This window comes from Ambystoma mexicanum, chromosome 10 (genome assembly GCF_040938575.1).
Source record: "Ambystoma mexicanum isolate Mex_15411 chromosome 10, UKY_AmexF1_1, whole genome shotgun sequence".
NCBI lineage: Eukaryota > Metazoa > Chordata > Amphibia > Caudata > Ambystomatidae > Ambystoma > Ambystoma mexicanum.
The window spans coordinates 1508519728-1508542025 of NC_090932.1; the positions used below are offsets into that span (position 1 = coordinate 1508519728).

Consider the following 22298-nt stretch of genomic DNA (forward strand, 5'->3'; position numbering starts at 1 on the left):
TGTGTTTCTTACTGTTTAATGAAGTCTGGTAAACTCCATAGGCATCTTTTGCATTGTGACACAGCACCGTTTGTGCAGTCACTCTCGAGGCAGGGGTAATGGGTGTACTGACAAGAGGCTCTTGAGAGCAGAGAACCGCAACCTCACCGGCAACCAAGGAACCACCAGATCATTGACACCTGGCTGAACTTCAATCACTTTCTGATGCGACAATCGGCATGGCAAGCAGGGATGGGGACCCACTCAAGGCCCAATGCAGGGTCTCCCCAAAAGTTGGGTAAGTGAGCCATCCCTTCGATCTGTGCCTGGCTGAAACTGTTGAGTACCACTTATGCCCGGATACTAGTTGTGCACAATGCTGGCCAGTGTTTTCTCTCTTCTTCCCAATGACAGCAAGTACAAGGATTCCTATTAAAGGAGACCAGAGTCTGCAGCTCACAGGAGGTAGAGACAAGCGGAGCGCTGAGGAATGCCCTGCAGATAACACTGGCAATTCAGATGCTGTATATAATCCAGACGACCACACTCTAGAAAGACTGCTTACAGTGGGCCGTCCTTTTCAAGCGCAGGTTTGCTGACTTTTGGAAATTAGGGAAAAGGAAGCTAGCAGTTAGCCCAGGGAACCAGCTGACGGAGGGAGCCAATCGAGGTGACAGGGGGTGGGTCAGACACCAGGGTGGTGCGAGTTGTTCGGGTGAGGAGAAGGAATACCAAGAGACCAGGCGGAGGAAGGACAGTGCCGTGGAGTGTGGATGAAAATTGCCAATAACGTGTGCAAGGTGAGGTATTGGTTGCTGAAAGTGGTACTTGCGTGTGAGTGCATGGAACGTGAGTGAGACTAAGGGAAGGGTGTGGAGTGATTGAGAAGGGCGACAGAGTAAAAGGAAGGCGGCTACGAGAAAAGGTGCGAGTGAAGTGTAGGGGAAGAAGAGTAGAGTGGGAAGAGTGGAGAGTAGTGGGAAGAGTGGAGAGTAGTGGGAGGAGAGCGAGCAGCGGGAGAAGTGTGTAGTTGTCAAGCAGAGGGAGGAGGGTGTACTCGAGGCAGCAGGGGGGCAATGGATAGTGGTGGAGAGCGTTTGGGGGGCAAGTAGACAACTGTTGGGGTCTCTATCAGCAAGAGAAGCTCAAAAAATAACTTGAAAGGTGTCTTCAGGGCAGGGTGACTAAAAGGAAGGAAGTGTTGAAGAAGCAGAGGAGGCCTATAAAAGATCTCCCTCCCAACATTTAAGGCACCTTGCAAGAGACCTTTAATGAAAGTGTGTTGCAGCACCAGCAGCATTCCCAATGCTGCTCGGGCCAGAGGCACTCCAAACAAAAGGTAGTGTGAATCCGCTGCAGGAACCTGCCGACGCAATGGCAACATTTTGATTTACAGAGCATAATCGGTAGGACCAGGAGCCACGACCACAGCATGCACCAGAGAGGGAGGAATAAAGAAAAAAAATCTGAATTGAAATAAAAAAAAAGAAAGGGAATGAAGGGGGAGCGAAGTGGCGCGGTAGCATGTGTGCCTCTACATTAACGATAAGATTTTCTGCTGGAAAACGGCTCGTCTCATTAACACACCCCCATCCATCCCAATGGACGGGTAGTCCCCAAGAATATGAAAGGGGAAGGAACGTAGATGTGCATAACTTAATGATCCATTGTGGCATTCATTCACCGAAAATCCGACTGCTGCTAAAGCTGAAAGGCTAGAACACTAGTGCAATAATACCATGTAAGACATATGAAACTAAATCTATAAACTTTACCTGCTGGGTAGTTGGAGCTGCTGCAGGGGTCATAAGGCCAATGTCCAAAGAGTCACAGTCAAAGAGGTCATTTTGGCTGATTCCGCTCTCGCTCAGAGCAGCAAGCAAAAGATCTTGCCCTGGATCCATCATCTCATGAAAACAAAAACAAAAGTCCGATTTTTATTTGTACATTACTAACACTTCAAGGAAGTAAGGTATGATTAGGAGTAGCCTTTTCAAAAATTGAAAAGAAGTCATTGTGTCTAAAACAGAAAAGGCTAAACAGTGAAAATAATATAGTTCACCAGGCACGTATGTCAGCGATGCACTTTGAAAAATAAGACACCTGTGCAATTTAGCAGATCTTCTAATGAGTCAATTTCATGTTATTTCAAGTTTTAAGCTCAACACAAATTATTGGTTCATCAGAAGTACCAACAAGTTTGTAATATGCAAAATGTGGGATAAGGAAAGAAAATAACAGATGAAGCAAGTACATTCGGTGATGGAGGGTGCGTAGTAAACAGGTGCGTAGTAAACAAGTTGTTAATCAAAAGTGAAAACATGTGAAAAACAAACAAGGATACCAAGAAATCGTGGAGATGTGAAAACTAAGACACATGCAAAAAAGAGATCACAAGCCCAGATGGATGCTCAACTACAAAACGGCATATAGCACTTTACATACATCATCCTATAAACCTCCACAGGAAGTTTGCTCCATTTGGAAATTACACAGATTTGTGGTACTGTAAACCTGTGCAATCTGAATGATGTAATATTACGTTTTGCCCAGTACTGATAGCTCATCTTTTGCTCTTAAAGTGCACCACCTCGGTGCACAGCTTTCTTTCATACCCATGAATGCTGAAGGGTTCGGCATGTTAAACCTTCACCACAGGTTTGTGGAGGAAGATCTTAACTAATGTGTAGTGAGATTATAATGGTGAGATTACAGAGGTAATGCCATTTGCGGTCTTCTGTGCAGCTTCCTTGCCGTACTATCACCGACTGTCACATTGGTGCCATACTGAAAACTAGACGGCTTCCACAGTCAACATCTCTGTGATCAATAACTGCCCAAGTACAATCCCGGGTGGACCTAAAGCCCTCCACCCCCATTTGCAGTTTCTGTTGCGGACCTCAACAAGAACGTACATTCCTTCCTCTGGAGCAGTAAAACTAAATCCAAACTGAACAGGTTTGAAACATTCAATAACAGTCTTTTTGATCAAGTCTACATGGGCATTACCCATCAGAAATAAACGCGTACGCTCCATTATCCTTCATGACTTTTAGTGAGCGCCTTTCCAAATTTGCAAGTGACGTATGCGAAGGGGAACTTGATGCAAAACCAAAGCCAGATTAACAGCAACCATAACCCCAGTGACGTCTAGACTACTGCTTCCAACCAAGTTATCAATGAACTACTCTGCAATACCTCAAACCAATCTGTTAATACGCTTGGGGCACTTTAATACCAACCCACCACACTCTCCTCAAACGTGGGTGTCAGACTTGCCAACAGATTGCCTTGCTCATCATTGTGGACAAAAGCCTTTTTTATTAGAAAAGCTATACATTAGCATGGAGTTAAATTAACTTCGCTCATGCACAACAGTAGTCGATTGATTACAATATGGTCTATGTGACAGATAACCAGATTATCTTCAGCCACTGCAACTCATCTTGGTCTCACGTCTGTCTGTTATATCTTCCACTAAGTGGTCTACAGGTGCATCATTTCACCATTTGCAATACAGGTTTAGCGGTGGGTGGGCTGTAGAGCAGTTAAACCCTTGGCATTTGCAACTTGTCTCTCCAGTCATGTGAGGGTAATGTATTGCTTTATGAAATTAACTGGTTACTTCATCCTCAATCAGCATGGTGCACGATTTAAAACAGGAAATATAACAGAGTGCCCAAATGGCTCTGAGACAACCATGGTGGTCTTTTGAAGATTAAATGAAAACTATGATACCATGGTGCCAATATAGTTCAGACTTTGGTCACCAGCATCAGGCCACCTCGTGCCCACTGGCAGACATTCAGTGTTGAGTGAGTGCCTTTCCAAACTATACTCGTTAGATGTTGTTGCCTGTAGACGGTTACTGATGGGATGTTAACTGTAAATGTTGGGGGCCGGATATGGTGGCGAAGCTTGCACGCACAAAACATGTTGTTGCTCAAATATGGGCCAGTTGAAAAAAATGGTTGCGTTAAAGTCCATTGATTGCTGCTATCATCACCTTAATTACAGAGAGGTGAAGGGGGGGGGGGGCAACTCATAGGCCAAATGCAGAGCAAGATCCTCAAAATGCTGCCCATCACAACCCTCCCTTGCCACCTCACCCTTCCGTAAACAAATAGGGTTCATCTGCTCACCCAAATTGCATATCTTTGTTGTGTACTACCATTATATTACTGTTTTGCTTGCAAATTGTAGGTTCACCCCTCAATTCACTAAAAGCCTTTAGCAATCAAGTACATGTATGGAGTTTGCTACCTAAAACACTGGCGGGCTAGGGGAAAGAAGAAGAAAAAAAAAAGAAATCGGTGTAGGGGGAAATCGCTTATAACCGCAGTGCGTAAAAGCTGGTGCCAGCCATCTACTTTGTCCAAGTAACTCAGAGTGGGACAGGAATGGCCAGACGTGGATACTGGACTTGCTGTGTCCAGAGACCCAAGCTCTACTTCATGGACAATGGTCAATGAAGCCGAAACATGTCTAGGATTGCTTTTGGCCCTGTGTAGAAGGGATGCGACCAAGCAGTTCTGGCTTGACTGCTCTTTTAATGAAGGGGGGGGGGGGGCTGATTTGCAAATGGTCTTTCCCCTCTCTGTAATTGTTTCACAGACTGAACAACGATGGTCTCAAGAATGGCCAGAGGTTAGGATTTATTGTAAACATTCCAAAAGTCACCTAGTGTTTTCTGGCATATGTGTAAGGTGTCAAATAATGCAAGCAACGCTGGGAATGGGAGGGCATATCGCAGAAAACGCTGGTAGCGGGCTGCATCAGAAGGCCAGGCATTGCAGGTGATCAATTTCATAACATATGGACCTACTGGCTCCCAGGGTAGTCAAGGTGTATAACTAGGTGCTCATGTCTTGCAGGCTTCCTAACTTAAAATCAGAGAGGCAGCAATAACGGGTAAAACTCTACAGGGTGACACATGTTGTTCTGTAAATCATAGCAACAATTGTCTCTTCAGATGCCAAATAGGCTTTTGACTGTTGGCTGGAACAAAACTGAAATACAAAGTCATAATGGTAGTAAACGTTTGGTGATCGCGTACACAATAGATTTGAGGAAGTTCCTTAAAGATCTAGTACTTCAATACCCGTGGGGCGGAGTTCAAAGAGATATGGTCTTTGCTCAGGATTACACAATAACTGGGTTTAAGGTCTGACCACTTTCATCTAGCTCGATAAACTGACCTTTGCAGGTCATCAGTGGTTAATGCATCTGAGTGTTAGCATTTACCACACACTGTAGAACGATAAGACCATAACATTCTCCTGCTGATGGAATGGAGAAGGGGGGTGGCATGGATTGGTCTCTATTCTCTTTCATAGGAAGAGGTGGATAAACCGTGGCAAAATTAAAATGGAGGGGCCAGGTTTTCCATCCCTTCCCTCGATCAATGAGCTAATCAACTTGGTTCCTGAGAAACTAGCTACCCGAGATCTTAGGTCATCCGAGCAGAATTTGTCAATAATTCAGGCAGCCAGAAAAGAATCTACCAAACGGCACTATAAAAGCTAATGGAGGCTCTTTAGCTACTGGATGCTTGGGCGCTTTACCAATCCCTGCTCCGCTACTTAAGGTGATGATTTTTTTTTGTCTGATCTTGCAGCGTCTGGTGTAAAAGTAAAATGTAGATCATATTTATCAGATTGCCTCAACCTCGTAAATATTAAGATAACTAGGCACATCCTTCGTTTCAACACTGCCAAGCATCTCTTAACCACTCATGTCTTCTATAAATACTGTGCCAGCATGCTTTTTGGTGTCTCCAATAACACTTTGTCCCCTCTACAAGATCATTAACTTCATTGCCAGGACTATCTTGGAATTCCCTCACTTCACACCTAGTTCCTCATACTGTCGCCAGGCTGGATGCTGATGATGCAAAACAGGTAAGGCACCACTGTATCTATCCTCTATCCAACTCTACAAGCCTTAGCGTAATCTCTGCTCGGCCAAGACTGCCCTCCCTATGGTTCCTTTTGCTTCAGCCTCCTCTCTTCTTGCTCGACTGCATGAAACCAAACTAAAAGCCTACCTCCTCACCTCAGAGTTACCCTTTTAACCTATTTCTGATCTGCCTGCTAGCTAACATGTTTCCCCTCGCCTCTAACCTGCCTCTGTCACTCACTTCCTCTGGCTCCGCCACTTCACCCATCATTATCAAATCCCGAGCACAGCTGGCCGTACCACCTACCTGCACTTAAAAATATCCAATGCTCGTTGTCCTTAATCTATGTACCCACTTAGGTATTGTCCCCAATTGGAGATATTGCAAGGCCCTAAGCTATTACACCTGAGAATCTGAGGTGAGAACTCCTATAAATTGATACGAAAAGTTGTTTTTATCCACAACGATTGGCCTGATTAAACAGAACATTGCTACGAAATGGGGGTCCCCAACGCCCTCGGTTCATACAATGGGTTGCTTATGTGTACATTTGCATGTCTATGGAACGATGCATATATACTGCACAGGGATGCCCTGAAAAAGCTGACAAAATCTGGTGACAGTGGGGGGGGGGGGGGGGTGAATGAACGAAGGGATGCTTTCAAAAGGGGGGGTGGGAGAACAGAAAACTGCCTTTTGCACTTTACTTAAATAGCGGTACTTCAATCCAGGCAGTATATCTGACAAGAGTACTTTAACTAGCTGTGACCAATCTATTGTTGGTTTTCTAGGTTGTGAAAATCAATACAATTGTTATATAAAAAAAGAAATTACTTAATCCCTTCAACCTGCCCCAAAGTTCCAGGGGCATCCAGCGACAGTCCAACGGGTAGTCCAAGGACACTTCAAGGCTCAGGATGGCTGCATTCTCGAGAAGGCGCCGAGACTAGATGATCCCACTAGTCCAAGGGCTAGATCACCGCTCAGGATCTCTGGAGATCGGGTAGTCCAAGAGGGCCAGACACAGGAAGGGATGCCAGGCCTCTCCAGAGTCTTCTTCGGATCTTCAGTCAGCTGTTCTTCTACAAGGAACTCTTGGCTCAAACGTTGATAATAAGAAATGGCTGCAGGAGTTATCTTATCCAGAAATCAGGATGGAGCAAGTCCACCAATGGCAAGGATCTGCACCATTCAAACAACCAGTAGTACAGATTCCTCTCAGCACAACTGGGATGAGTAGGAGGGGCCCCATAGTTATTTTCACTCTTCTTACAGTCTTGGCAATTAGGATTAAGCCAATCTGTATAGCCGCCTCTCTCCCCGGGTCTCTCGCACTTGCCGTTACCTTCCTGGGTTTGGGTACGTGTCTCTGGGTTGGTGTCTGGTCTCGGTATTTTGTTTCTTCGGTGTAGGATGGCTTCCGTGCCTTCCTTCGGTCTGCTCCACAGTACGGCTCGGAGTGCTTCTTGGACTGTGCTTCCTGCTTGTAGTAGGCCTTTCTCCCCTTCTCTCCCTTGTTCATCCTATGTCAGGTACACTGTGTTTCTCTCGTTTGTTTCAACCATCGGTCCCGCCAGGGGCACCTCCATGCCGACCGCTTTAGTTCCGAGAGGTTTCTCCACTCCGCTGACCTCTGACTGGGTTCCCTCACAAGCAAATCCCTCCTGGGATGCTCGTCGTGGCAGAGCCTCTCAGTAGGCTCTCTGCCCGCAGGTGTTTCGCTGACACCCCTTCTGCTCGGGAGACCAGCTTCGTCGTCCCAGCACAACCTGTTTGAAACTCCCAGGTCTTTCCCCATGCTAGACCACAATGAGGCTTCCGCAAGTCCCGGCTATAGTCCTACCTCTGTTTGGACCAGGCTCTGTTTTTCTCTACATTGGGCTTCCTCATCTCAGGGTCAGGCAGTTGCTCATTCTTGATTACTCTCTGAGGCTTAATCGCATCAGTACCAAATGGACTCTCCTCAGCAGAGACACCACAATAATAGTTGTAGAAGGATTCTGGTGAGGTAGATGGTTCCCCTTCCTTCTCCCTTGAGTGAGATGCAAAGGGAGCTCCTTCTCGGAACGGGAGCCCCCCATCTCCAAGAGGAGTCTCTGCTGTGAGATCCCACTTTTCGTCACAACCTCTGGGGAGAAACGAATAAATTTCCCGAATCGTCACAGTACACATATACCTGGAAACAGTGTGCAAGTAGGTTTTGCTAAGATCTTGTAGGAAATCGAATCTCAGTAGGAACATGCTAAACTGTGCCCTATGTTGTCACTTTCCACTTAGCCAAGGAAGCAGTTCTACAGAAACAAACACATAGAAGGCAAGATGTGATCAGGGTCACAAAATGTTCCTGGAGGTTGCATTTCCAGCCAACAGGTCTCTCTTTTGCAGTTCACTGGACTTGGTATGACAGCGAGGGAGACCAAGTACATGGCCCTGGAAATCAGGGAAAATCAGACCTTCATATGTGGGGCTATTGCTCAGACAGGACTTCCTCATATGTTGAATGGCAAGGACCAATTGGTGGGGATCTTGGAGGGAGCTCTCAAGACTGACTTGGGGTCTTGTTCACCAACAGAAGCTTCCCAAAACACCAGATTTAAACAGCTGCAATATAAAACTCATACTAGGACCAATTTCATTCCTTAAAGCTAAATAGGAAAGACTGCTAAAAACAAGATTGCGGATCAGAATTTAGACATCTTGAAACCACCACTTTACAAAGGGCGTGGCAATTTCCCCAGAGAAACCTAGTGGATCGGGTGGTGGCACAAGGAGATCAAGTAGCTTGTAAGGGCAATGGAAGATCCAATTGGTTGACTTTAGGAATCGGTTTGCTGTGCATCGCCCCAAAAAGTCAAAGGCAGCGAAGATGGTACTTCTATTTATAGAATTTTAAGGTCTGCTAGTCAAAAGGGAAATTACCACAACATGCATCTAAATCTACAATCCTAAAAGTTATTAGACTAACTTAACTACTGGGCAAATTGAGCTTTTCTCTGTGCTCAAGATCGCCCGGGGTGCGGGCGGGAGTTTGGGGGCGGGGAGGGGCTCTGTGAAATGAGGTTGCTTCAGATATGCTTTGCTCTTACCATAGCCACCTCCAATTAAGGAACTATGATGCCATCCAGCCTCAAGTTTCACTAGCAGAGGCCAGTATATTTTAGTGGTCTTCAGAACGAGGTAGTGGGTGTGTACAAGTGCTGCACGTAATGATTCGACAGCCTGCCGCTCAGAACCAGGCCCCAAAATGTGCAGTTTCCACTAGTCATTACCTGTAATAATTGAGACATTATATATATATATATATATATATATATATATATATAAATATAAATATAAATCAGAGACAATCCCAGTCTAGGGCGCGGCGGCAAAAAATATATCAGTTAATCAATCCACATTATGAGGCACTTCAACTGTACAAATTGTCCTTTAAACATTTAAAGTTTCTGGACATGGAAGGCAGACCACACAAAAAAAAAAAAATAATTAAAAAGCATGACGCGTTTCACCCTACACGGGCTTCGTCTGGTATACGTGATAGAGAGAGGACTGCATTTTTGTAGACTAATTCATTTTTTAAAAGTCCTTTGTTTTTTACGACATTGGATTGCTAGGGAGTTGTAAAGATACTCCCAATTGCAAGAACCACGCGGCCATATTGTGAAGTGCAGCAAATCCATGAATTGCATTAACCGTGTGTTTGCAATCCAAACTGCTTGAAAACCTGTTACATACATATTAAATCACATAGTTATTATGTTTGATGCCACAAATTTACATTGTTCATGTACCAATTTCGATATTTAAAGAATTTGATTTACAGATAGTATTCCATTTTCATTTGTATGGCATTTTTAGGACAGGAGTAACTTTATACATATCAGCATAAATGTGTTTAATATGAAAGTTATTGAATTCAAATTTCAAAATGCCGAGTTATTCTTAAAGTGTGCGTATATGGCATTATATTCTTGCATGGTGCTATGGTTTCGTATCTCATAACTTTATTTTTGAACACTCTGTATAAAGTGCAAAAATGCTGAATTATCCGAAGTGGGTAAAACTAAACAATAGCATATGATATACACAAATATATAGCTGCTAATATTAACAATAATAAAGTGCAAAATACATATCAGCTAGGAACACTTAATTCAACAATTACTGAATCCATTTATAAATAATAGATTAACAACACGTGCAAATAGGAATGTATATAAAACTCATATCTTATAACCTGTAGCCATAAGGTCTATTTAAAGTGCAAAATGCAACATTTGCCCAGATGGGTTAAACTTAATAATAAAGTGCTATGTGACTTGAATAATAGCTCATAAAATTGATGGTAAAATCCTGCCCTATGGGTTAGATTGGGTACTGACAATCAGTTATAGACTATTAAACAAATGGCAAATGGTCTTAAACGACTGCATGTAACCCTTGCTGGCGCCCCTATATACAAGGTGACCAATATCTTCCTAGCAGTTATCCCTTGTGGGCGCGATGGAATTTAAAATATATAACATCAAATAACTCTAAATAAATCATTTACCCTATGGTATAAAAGGGTAACCTTATGATTTTAGAATTAATAGATACTACAATGAAGTTCTTACTGATGCCAAATTTGAAAGTGCAACTTGCTTAAAGTGCATAGTGCTTTGTAAACTATTCACAATTATTTTTTGAAAAAGATATATAAAATCTGTTCATGTTACCAGGTACCTATATAGCCCTCCTAATTGATACATTGTGGCACATTATTACCAAGCATATGCAACATGGTTTATCTACTAATACACATAGTCCTCCCAAATTATAAATTACAAGTGATAAGAAAAAGAGTTCGAAAGAAATAGTGCCAACGGGATGCAGAATTGTATGCATCATATTAAATATATAGGTACATGTATGAAACCTTAACATATTCAGAGAGATTAAAACCCATTTTCAGTAAATGATAAAGAAATGCAAAAAAAATGCAAAAAATGCAAATAAAATGCAAAAAGTGTAAAGAGTGAAAACACTGAGAAAATGTAACAAAAAAGAACTAGAAAAATATACACAAAATCTTTTCAAAACCTCACATTGTCATACATACTTGTTACTTAGTATTTTTCTCCAGATTACTCAACCTGTGCTAAAATCCTGTTTTGGAAACATATTCTGTCAATTTTGCCAATATTCTAGTTTCAATTTCCCTAAAACACAACTCTTCATCACGATTATGATCACCAGGGAACTTAGTATTAAAATCTACTATATATCTTGATTCTTCTCGTCTAAGTTTTCGTAGCAAGTCCCCACCTCTTGGGTGTACTACCGCTGAATCAATGATAAAGTATTTAAATGATCCTATGTCACCTTGATGAATATCCGCGAAATGTTTTGCACGGGGATAGGACATATCGCGATTTTCAATTACATGCAAACGTTGTAAAATGAGTAACCCGACTTCCGACTTCGTACTACCAATATACCACAGGTTACATGCAGATGTAATTACATAGATGACATATTGTGTTGAACATCTAAGCTCTTTTCTAATCACAACCTCCTTTTTAGTTTGTGGGTGAAGGAATTTCTTGGTGTTAATTCCATAGCGGCATGCTTTGCACTTGACACATGCAAGAAAACCTGATGGACTTTTGGTTAGCCAGTTACTAGTAACATGTGTTTTGGGCGACAAAAACACACTAGGTGACAATTTTGTCTGTATTCACGGTGGCTTCCTGCAGGTTATTGTAGCATGAGATGATAAATGTGAACTGATATCTTGATCTCGTCCAAGCAAGTGCCAATACTTATTCAGAATCCGTTTGGTTTCCTTGGCTCCAGAATCAAAAGTAGTGATAAATCTGATCGTTTGATCTTTTTTCTTTTCCTCTTTCTGTTTCCTGTGTCTGATCTTTACGAGAACTTCCTTTAGCCAGAATCATTTCCTGAGTTTTGTTACAGCTACGGTCATACACTTTGCTTATAATTCCCTTCTTATATCCTCTCGTTTGAAATCTAACTGCAGTCTTTTAGGCGTTGATCTCCCAGGTTTCATTTTCACTACAGTTCTATTTGATCCGTAGAAATTCGCCATAAGGAATACTGTTTATTAGGCTTTGAGGATGAGCGCTGGTTGCATGTAAGAGGGTATTCGTGCTTGTATATTTTCAATGCAATTCTGTAGTTATGGTGCTTCCAATTACTTTCACCTTAATGTCCAAGTAGACTATTTCAGATTGATTATGTTGTTCTGAACATTTTTAATTCTGTTGATTTTGATTTAGACTGAAAGAAACTTGTCCAATCGTTCACCGCTCAGTGCCAGATTATAAATAGGTCATCTATATACCTTTGCCACATAATTATCTTGTCTGTGAATCTCTTCTGGTTATTAAAGAAAAGTGCTTCTTCCCAAGCACCCATGCATAAATTGGCAAATGTGGGTGCTACAGCTGTGCCCATTGTGGTTCCACAGATTTGATTATAGTGTACTTTATTGAACATAAATGAGTTGTGGGTTAGAATGAAAGACAACATACCTAAAAGCATTCGCGAGTGTACTCGGTAGCTGAGAGATCTCAGACAAAAATCTTTTAACCAAATCAATACCTTGTGTGTGTGAGATAAAGGCATATAAAAGAAACAACATCTAGTGTAACTTGAAGAAATTCTGGTTGCCAGGGGATATGTGCAATCTGGTTCAGAAAGGCTGTTATATCCTTGGTATACGACGGTTGAGTTTCAACAAAGGGAAACTCTAAAGTATCTACATATTTTATGCGTTTTCTAATGGGGAATCAATCAATGCCACTATCGGTCGTCCTGGTGGTCGAGACATTGACTTATGGATCTTAGGTATAAAGTGTATAATTGGAATCTTCGGATGATCCTTGGTCAAAAATTGCTTTTCTTTAGTGTTGAGAAGACCAAATTTGTGCCATTTGTTTAACATGACATCATATTCCACTTTATACTGTGGATACAGATCGCCGGGTAGTTTGACATAACTGCAAGTGTCCTTCAGTTGTCTTTCTGCCTCCCTTTGGTAGCCCTGGGTATTAAGGACTACAAACGTTGCCACCTTTGTCTGATGATATTATTGTAATCGATCCGTCTGCCTGTAGATTTTCCATGGCTGTAAATTGTGGTTTTGTCAAATTATCTTTAAATTTCACTGTTCCAGTATTTGCTGCCAATTTTTTAAGGTCATCCACAACAAGATCCTCAAACAAATCAATTGTGGGGCAGATGATGTTAGAAGGATTAAATATGGACTTATTTCTCATTTTACTGGGAACTGCCATACTGGAGTTAATTTCCGTTTTGTCACTCATCTTGAACGTCAGAATTTGCATTGTTTGTAGTTTCGTCTTGTCCCAATATTGTTAGATCCCTTAATGCTGTTGAGATCCAATGGATTAGTTTCCTCATTCAAGTTTAACAAGAAATTTAGCTAAACTTAATTTGCGAATAAAGCAGTAGAGATCAATCCTGAATTGGGAAAAATTGAATTTGGCAGTGGGGCAGAATGAAAGACCTTTTCCCAGTACTTCATGTTCATATTTTGTGAGCGTTCTGTCTGACAGATTTATCACTCGCATTGTATCCTTGTCTATTGGCTCTTCTTGTTTTTTCCAGAGCGTGTCAGACGGCCTGTTGAATGATCCAGTTTTTTTCCTCCTTTGTCCCCTGCGCCTCCTTGTTGACCTCCTTTTTCTGGCATTTGTTTCTGAAAATGTTTGCACTTGTTTGAATTCCACCCTTGTGTCGTTTTGCCCACCTGGTGTACCAATCTCATTTCTTCTAAAAAATTAAGTCTGATTGGAACGTCTTCATTACTGGAAATTGAAACATCTGTAGAAGTACTGGCAATTTCATCTGTATCAGATTCTGTTATGAGGGTGCTTTGATCATTAATATCTGCTGTTTCCTGAATGACTTTGCAAACATTATCCTACTTTCTTGCAAAAGTGTAAATGTGTCCAGTAGCATAGTCTTCCTGGTCTCTTAAGAATTTTCTTTGTTTGCGAGACACGTCTTTAATATCTCAAGGATACCAGCCACCCTCCTGGGTTAACGGCAGGGTTCGGGAGGTACAGTGGCAGTTGTGGTATCAGCCATGACTTCAGGATCAAGAAAATGAATGAACACAGCCGTTAAGTTGATGAAAGCAATGAATGCCCAGTCTGTGTTAAATGAAAATTGACGGCAACAGTATCCGACGAATGAAGGATGCACATGTGCCGATAAGACGCGAGAGAAAGCAAAGCATTGTAAAGAAATGTAAATTAAAGATACAAAGTAACAGAGTGGTCCGGCGAAAGATTACCCAATCAAAAGTCTCTGTGAAATGTCTGATGCTGTAGGAGCGGCGGGAAAAGAAATAAACTGAGATGCAAGATTTTAACTGTTATTTTGATCCCGGCAGAGGCAATCCTGGATGTGAGAGATATCTTTGAACTTTGAAATAACTACTGTGCTCGAAACTACATATACCAAGAGGCCTTGGTGGAGGAGAGCAAGTGAAAGAAGGTTGAAGTGGTCATGCAGAGGTAAGAGCAAAAGCCTCACAGTTTCAAATGTCTACGACCGCAAAAGTAAAGTGAACAGAGGCGTTAGCCCGACAGAGGAAAGCCTGTGAAAGTGTGATTGAAGCCTGGGGAAGGGAGCCCCCACAAATTGTGATTTGAAAGGTTTGAGCCCGGCGCAGGGAAGCCTCTATTGAATTGTGGTAACCAGAAGGAAACACACTTTTGTTGAACTCTATTCCAAGCTAAAAGGTTACCTGGGCTGGAGTGAGAGAAAGTGGAGAAGTCCACCCGATAAACAAGTGACTTTTCATGGAAGGCCAAGTGGACCCTGGTCCATGAAACAAACTGCAACCTTGTGTCCAAAGACAGTGTCGCAAGGTCAAAGTGTGCCATCTTACCCCGTGCTACAAAATGTGGGGAAAGGAGTTTACTCCACCATACTGACGTTTCCTTTGAACACTGATATTCCTTTTTGCATTTCACATTCCATTTACACATGTCTCTTCTCTCTAGCTGGGCTTCCTTGCCCACTCCCAGAGGACACCTCACCCAGGTGATCCTCCCGCACTGGTCCACCCCCAGGGTATGGATGCAAAGGTGATGGCTGTGCCCTGGCCACCTGAGCAAGGGATACCCATGGTCTAGGTAGTGAAACACCCTCTGGTTTTTCACAGTCTTGACAAAAACACTGGTAGTTCAATAGATTGGTTGACATGGAATCTGAAAATTAACTTTGGCACCAAGCGTGGGTACGTTCATAGACAATATATAAGAACAAGGTGGTCCTAATTATTCTGAAATGGACTATGCTTGGAGCTCACTTACCCTCTTTATAGAAGTAATAGCTATAAAAAAGCAGATTTGTAAACAAGATCTCAGAGGCTTGCCTTATGCATCAGTTCAAGGTGGGGGGGGACCCATGGGCTTACTTAATGCCATGTTTAAATCCTGTTCAGGAGGTGGATATCATCTTGTCACCCCTTCCATGAAGGCTTTAACAACTGGAACTTTCTACCATGACACCTTGCTTTGTGATGTTGTGTATGCAGATAGTCCAGGACAAATGACTTTTAAGGAACTCAGAACTAGAGCAGAGTCTAACAAGTGCAGTAGTTAGTGCACTATGTTAGAAGTTGAACAGTCAATGGGATTTACATTAGACTTCTACACCATATTACAAATAGTTTCCATTTTTTAAACTAACAGTGTCTAGTGTTAGGTTTACATACTTCTCTTAATGTGTCCGTGCATCTGCTAGGTAAGTTAAGATGGTCGAACTGGAACTTCAGGAGCAAAGCTGCTAAGTTGTTTACCTCTAGCGAAGGGACGAGCTCTATGGCCCCCTTTTCCAGAAGAGCTTTTACCTCTGCTTGGAGGATCTACTGATGTTTTAAATGCATGTTCTTATGACTTGGAGGACAAATCGCATAGTATTTCCAGAAACTCCACACACTATCTGCCTGACAGCTGTTGGCACCCACTTTTCAGTTAGACCATCCCATGCGTGGGCGAATTGAGAAAGGTGATCCTCTACAGGGGTGAAATGGGAGGGGACGTGGAGCACAAAGTCATTGCTTGGTCAGGGTAGCCGAACCTCTGGTGGTTTGACCTCTACCACTATGTTTTTGCCTAAATTGCCACTGGAAGGAGGATTGAGAGGTTTGCAGTGGTCCCTGATTGGGGTACCCTGATCTGGCGTCCACCCCATATGAATAGATAGTCTGGGCTGATGTTCTTGCATATCCCTGCGCACAAGTGTATGTTTATTGCCGTAGGACCCTCTCCACATGCAGGGCTTATTAGCAGTTTGCCTCAAAGCTTTCAATTTCTTAAGCTCCTTTTTAGCCATCTCTAGGGCATCGCCTACTGCCTTGCCAAACAGAAAGTTGTTCTCCATCGGCATGTTGATGAGCATGGATTGGGTTTTTGGTTTGAACCCCGAATTCGGGAGCCACGTGTGGGTGTTTGATAAGGGTTACCTCCGCCACAACTCTTCCTGCTGCAAAGTGAGTTCTTGATAATAGCATTGGCAGTCTGCTCGCTCTTAAGAGTCTTAAGGATTTGCAAGCGTAAAGGCTCCAGCACTCCACCAACATGCTCTTCTACCCGATCCCATTGGGCCCTTTTGAAGCTTACCTTAAGGGTTATATTGTTGTCAATATGCATCTGGAAGGCAGCCAATATTGCAACCTTTTCCAGGGCATATTTATTTTGCCCTCCTTATCGGGCAGCGCCTCTGAGGTGACTAGCAGTGTGCCAGTTCTTTTGCGGGTGGTAGTTAACACCAGAGAATCACGTTTCCAGTGTCCTTTAACGAAGAGTGAATCTGTGGGCACAGGTTTAAGGTGCCTTTCTAAGGCAGGTTAACTGCTCTAGTTTGTGCAAGTGTAGAAAGGCTGGGTAGGAGACGTCTCCTGACCAACAATGGGATGTACTGACCGATTTGATTTTTCTAGTTGAGGAAGTCCTCAATGAAGTCAGCGTCTTCTTCCGACTCTTGTGAGTCTATCTTTAAAAATTAAATAAAATCTGCTGCCTATTTAGGAAAGTCATTAAGCAGCTGGTCATCAATAGGTGAGGTTGAAACAGGGTCATGTGCGACGTCTGGAGAGTGGACTCTATAATCATTTGGGTCATCCGGGTCTGTGCCAGTGTGGTCTTCTAAAAAGGCGTTCTCATCTTAGTCTACATCTAGTTCAACAATTGACTCCTCATAGGAGTCAGTCTTTTGTAACCTAGGAGTCTTGGATGGGGGTTCCCATTCTAAAGAAATGTGCTTGTGTTAGAAGAACAAGTTACTTCTTACCTTGTAACATTCTTTCGATGGCATGTTCCTCCGACGTATTCCTCATCTTGGATAGATCATCTCCCAGCTTGCTGACCTCGGAATTTTTTTTTCAGTAGAGGGCGCTGCGCGTCGACGTTGCTTGAGCCGATGTCCCTCGACGGCCTCCGTATCGGCGCCAACGTCACCACGGGTATAGACTCGCGCAGCGTCCGTTGCTCAGTTCCGTTTTGACGTTAACAGTTGTTTTACATGAATTGGTTATTGACCTTGAAGGAGCATAAGCTGCAACCACAAGGGAAGTATTACTGCGGGGATGGATGGGAGGGGCGATAAGGAATACGTCGGAGGAACATCCCATCGAAAGAACGTTACAAGGTAAGAAGTAACCTGTTCTTCGAAGGGATTGTGTCCTCCAACGTATTCCTTATCTTTGATAGACTCCCATAGCAGTGGTGTGCAATTGGAGGTGGGAGTAAAACGCCATGTTTCTTTTTAGGAATGAACCAAATGTAATACGGCTTTGCCAAACCTAGTCTCTTGACTAGAGAAGGAATCCAGGTTGTAAAATCTTGTGAAGGTATGAGGTATGTGCGGACGACCATGTGGCAGCCGCACATATGTCTTGAACCGGAACCCCTCTTTGGAGGGCCGAGGAGGCTGCGATACCCCTGGTTGAATGAGCCCTAAGATTTTGAGGAGGCTCTTTCCCTGCCAGTTTGTAAAATTCCAGAATGGCCAAAATAATCCATCTGGAAATGGTTTGTTTTGTTATCGGTAGTCCCAACTTGTGCCCTGAGTAACCCATGAACAGTTGGTCTGCTTGCCTAATCCTAGCAAGTCTGCTGATGTAAAAGCTTAAAGCCCGCGTCGGGTCCAGCCTATGTAGCCTTTCTTCCTCTTTCCCCAGATGGGGAGGTGGATAGAATGAAGGTAAAGTAATTTTATTAGTGATGTGGAATTCAGAAACCAGCTTTGGGAGGAAATTAGGCTTCACCTGTGGGATAACCTTGTATTTATGAAAAATTGTATGAGGGGGTTTACAAGATAGAGCTTGTAATTCGCTCACGCAGATGTTAAAGCCACTAACAAGACAGTTAAGTGTGAGAAATCTTAGCGAACAAGAGTGGAGTGGTTCAAAAGGAGTACCCATCAGGAAATTTAAGACTAAATTTAAGTCCCATAAAGGAACCTGGAAAGGTCTTGGAGGGTAGACATTAGTTAATCCCTTTAGAAATTGTATTACTAAGGGCAATTTGAAATACGAAGGCTCCTCCGCAATGCGCTTGAAGATCGATAGCGCTGCGAGATAGCCCTTGATAGTGCCAACTTGAAGGCCTGAATTTGCCAAGTAGAGCAGAAAGGATAACACCGTTGGTATACCACATGAAAAGGGGTTGATATTCTCTTCTCTACACCAGCTGCAAAATTTGTTCCAACGGCAGCGGTATAAAGACTTTGTTGCTGGCCTTCTGGCCGAAAGCAACACTTCCATGACGTCATCAGGGAGGTCCCAATCCTTGTATCTCAGCCTTTCAGAAGCCAGGTGTGAAGGTTGAGGGTTCTGATGTCTGGATGGAGAACCTGACCTCCCTTCTGTGAGAGAAGATTCTCCTTGAGTGGAAGACTAATTGGAGGGCAGATGGACGTGTCCAGAAGGTCCAGGTACCACGTTCTCCTGGCCCAGTCTGGGGTAATTAGGATCATGGTCCTCCGGTATCTTCTCAACCTCCTGATCATTTGAGGAATGACAGGGACTGGTGGAAACTCGTACAGGAATGGAAACTCCCAGTCCACTACGAACGCGTCCCCTAGAGCTCCTCTCTGGGGAAATTCCCTTGAACAAAACAGATCGCACTTTCTGTTGGTACTGGTGGCAAACAGATCCACTTGAGGGGTTCCCCAAAGAGCAAAGATCTGCTGAAGGACTTCCTGAGCTAGTTCCCACTCGTGGGAGACAGTGCCCTGCCTGCTCAGAGCTTCCGCCGTCAAGTTCTTCTCGCAAGCTATGTTAACTGCCGATAGATAGGTTCATTCTTGAATTGCCCAAAACCAGAGCTGCATTGCCTCTCTGCACAGTGGCAGTGATCCTACGCCTCCTCTTTTGTTGAGGTAGTGCATGGCCACTGTGTTGTCCGTCATTAGGACATTTTTCCCTGTACAGATGGCAGAAAAGCTTTCAGCGCTAGTCTGATTGCTCTCAGCTCTAACAGGTTGATATGTAGTCTGGACTCCGATGGAGACCAACAACCGCTGATGGTCAAGACGTTGGTAGGGGCTCCCCACCCCGTGAGTGAGGCATCTGTGACTACTGTTATCTCCGGCCATGGTTGCCAAAACAGTTCCCCCTTCAAGATGTTTTCCTGGCAGGCCCACCACTGAAGGTCTCGAGCCACCTTGTCCGGAACCTGAAGGAGGTCTGTCATTCTTCCTGAGAATTGCGACCACTGAGTTCTCAGTGCCCACTGAAGAGATCTCATTCTCAGGCGAGCCTCTGGCACAAGGAAGATGCAGGATGCCATGAGGCCTAGCAACCTCAAAAAGTCGAAGGCTGGGAGAGGTTGGGCATTTTGAAACTTGGTGACCATCTGCAGAATATCTTGAGCCCTCACCTCTGGTGGCGAGGCTTTTCCCAGGGAAGTGTCCAGGACCGCTCCAATGAACTGGAGTCTCTGTGATGGTATCATCTGTGACTTCTTTAAATTGAGGGAGAAGCCCGTTTGTGAAGGAAGTGGCAGACATAATCTAGATGGATCTGAGCTTGTTCCGAAGATACAGCTGTGATCAGCCAATCGTCCAGGTAGGGGTAGACGTGGATCCCTTCCCTCCATAGACTTGCAGCCACTACCGATATTAGCTTGGTGAAGACCCTCAGGGTGGAGGTCAGCCCAAATGGCAGAACTCGAAATTGATCATGAGAGCCGCCAATTGCGAACCTCGGGTATTTCCTGTGTTTGAGATGGATTGGCACATGGAAATAAGCATCCTGGAGGTCCAGAGACACCGGCCATTCCTGGAGCTGGAGGGCCTGAAGGATCTGAGAAAGAGTTACCATCTTGAACTTGTCCTTCCTGAGGAACTTGTTCAATTCTCGTAAGTCCAAGATAGGTCTCAGTACTCTGTCTTTCTTCGGTATGAGAAAGTAGGGGGGATTAGCAGCCCTTGTTCCTCTCCGCTACAGGTACCGGTTCTATGGCACCTTTCTCTAGCAGGTCTACAATATCCTGCAAGAGGAGCGGATCTGGAACTTTCAGAGAGCTGTTCCCCGGTGGATGACTCTGAGGGATGCATAGAAAGGGCAGGCAGTAACCTTGGGTAACTGTCTCCAATGCCCAAGCATCTGACGTAATAGCCTGCATTTTGTCAGATGTTGAATTAACCTGCCCCCTACTGGTGTCTTGTGAGGAGTCCTCAGAGCGGTTTGGAGGTGGCTGATGCAGATGCCGAGTGTAAAGAGGCACCTGCTGCTGCTGCGGCTTTTGTATTTTTACCCCGTCCACCTCGGGTGAATTTTTTCGGACCCCTTTGAACCGGCTGTCCTCTGCCTTTTCCGAATGCGGAATAAAAGCGAAAGGACTTACCTCTCCAAGAGGTTCCTGAGGGGCGATATGGTGTCTGACGGATTGCAGCGCCTAGGGATTTTGCTGCTGCCTTTGATGTTTATAGTTTTTCTAAACTGTCATCCGCCTTCTTACCAAACAAAGAAGAGCCGTCAAAGGGCATATTCAAGAGTCTGCTTTGCACATCTGGAGCAAAACCAGACTTCCGCAACCAAGCAAATCTCCTGGTTGTTGTACTTGCCGCCATGGCCCTGCTGATGCTGTCAGCAGAATCGATGCCAGTCTGAAGGGATTCGCACATTGCGTCCTTACCATCCTTAATGATGTGTCATGAACCATCGAACTCGCCCCTTCTGGGCCTCCTGGTCCCTGACACGTCGGGCATTTCACTCCATAATACTACCAACATGGCAGCAAGCTCAGAACGCTGCTCGCCGGTCTTCACGTTCTATGCAGCGTCCTCTATAAAGAAGCCACAACCCCGCGGCCCCGCGCATCTCAACGCTGCTACTAGCTGTGATCGGATGTGTGCGCCGAACCTTCTCTAGTGCTACTTGCTATCCTCTGGCCCCTGGATTCCCTTCTCCGGACTTCTTCCCGCTTTCCTAACTTCCTGGAATCCCTGCGTCGCTTCCGCTTGCCCCCCTACTCCTTCTTGATTATTCCCGGAGTTTCCCGTGATCCTGGACATCGAAGCTGAACGTAATCTGGAAGCCGAGGACGGCCGAGCGGGCTTATTTAAGTCCTTAACCATATGAAAGAAGATTCCACCTAAAGAGGACATCAGGCAACATAGACTGGTGAGAAGGGGGGAAACCTGTGACATGATGTTGAGAAACGCTTCCCTTTCTTCTCCCTCCGGGAGGCAGTCAGCCGCTGATGAAGCACACTCCCAAAGTGTGTGGCTGAACCTTGCGAGCGTACAAGTAGCATTGATGGATTTCAACCCCATGCTACATGCGGAAAATACTTTTTTGGCCATACAGTCATATCTCTTATCATCCCTCTCCTGTGGAACAGTAGGGTAAGCCGATTTACTACCTGCTGAAGTAGCTGCCTGAACAACCAGACTCTCCGGAGTTGGGTGTTTGGATAAATATTCAGGGTCAGCAGAAGACACCCGATATTAAGCTGATCATTTTTTGTTAACCGCCGGGATTACCTCAGGTGTTTCCCAGTTTGCCAATATTCTCCTTTGTAATGCCGCATGAAATGGCACCACAGGATCCTCCTGTGGACCTTTGACCAAGATGTCTGAGGTCGTCCTGCTGAAAAGCAGGTGAGGGTGTGGACCATCCTATAAACTCCATTATCCTTGCCATCAAGGTTCTATAAGGGGTTTCAGCATGTTCCCCTGGATCTGGTGTGGCAAATTCCACTTCTGGGGAAGTGTCCAACCCACTTGCTTCCTGTAGGGATTCATGGAGGGCTTTCAACCTACCTTCCTCAGAGGTAAATTCTTCTGTTGCAGGAGTTGCAGATCCCTGCATCTCAAAAGGTATTTCCTGATACGAATCCTCCCCTTCTTCATAAATAGAAGATAAAAC

The 22298-nt window shown here is 44.2% G+C and overlaps 1 protein-coding gene across 4 annotated transcripts in view; it reads right to left on the reverse strand.

Moving 5' to 3' along the window:
• The window catches only part of SBNO1 (strawberry notch homolog 1), a 2127865-nt gene that overhangs the window by 1905540 nt on the left and 200027 nt on the right, over nucleotides 1-22298 (reverse strand). For all 4 annotated transcript variants that reach the window (XM_069619669.1, XM_069619670.1, XM_069619667.1 and 1 more), the window contains exon 2: nucleotides 1755-1886. In XM_069619669.1, coding sequence (XP_069475770.1) covers nucleotides 1755-1886 — 132 coding nt within the window. The remainder of the gene's footprint in view (nucleotides 1-1754; nucleotides 1887-22298) is intronic.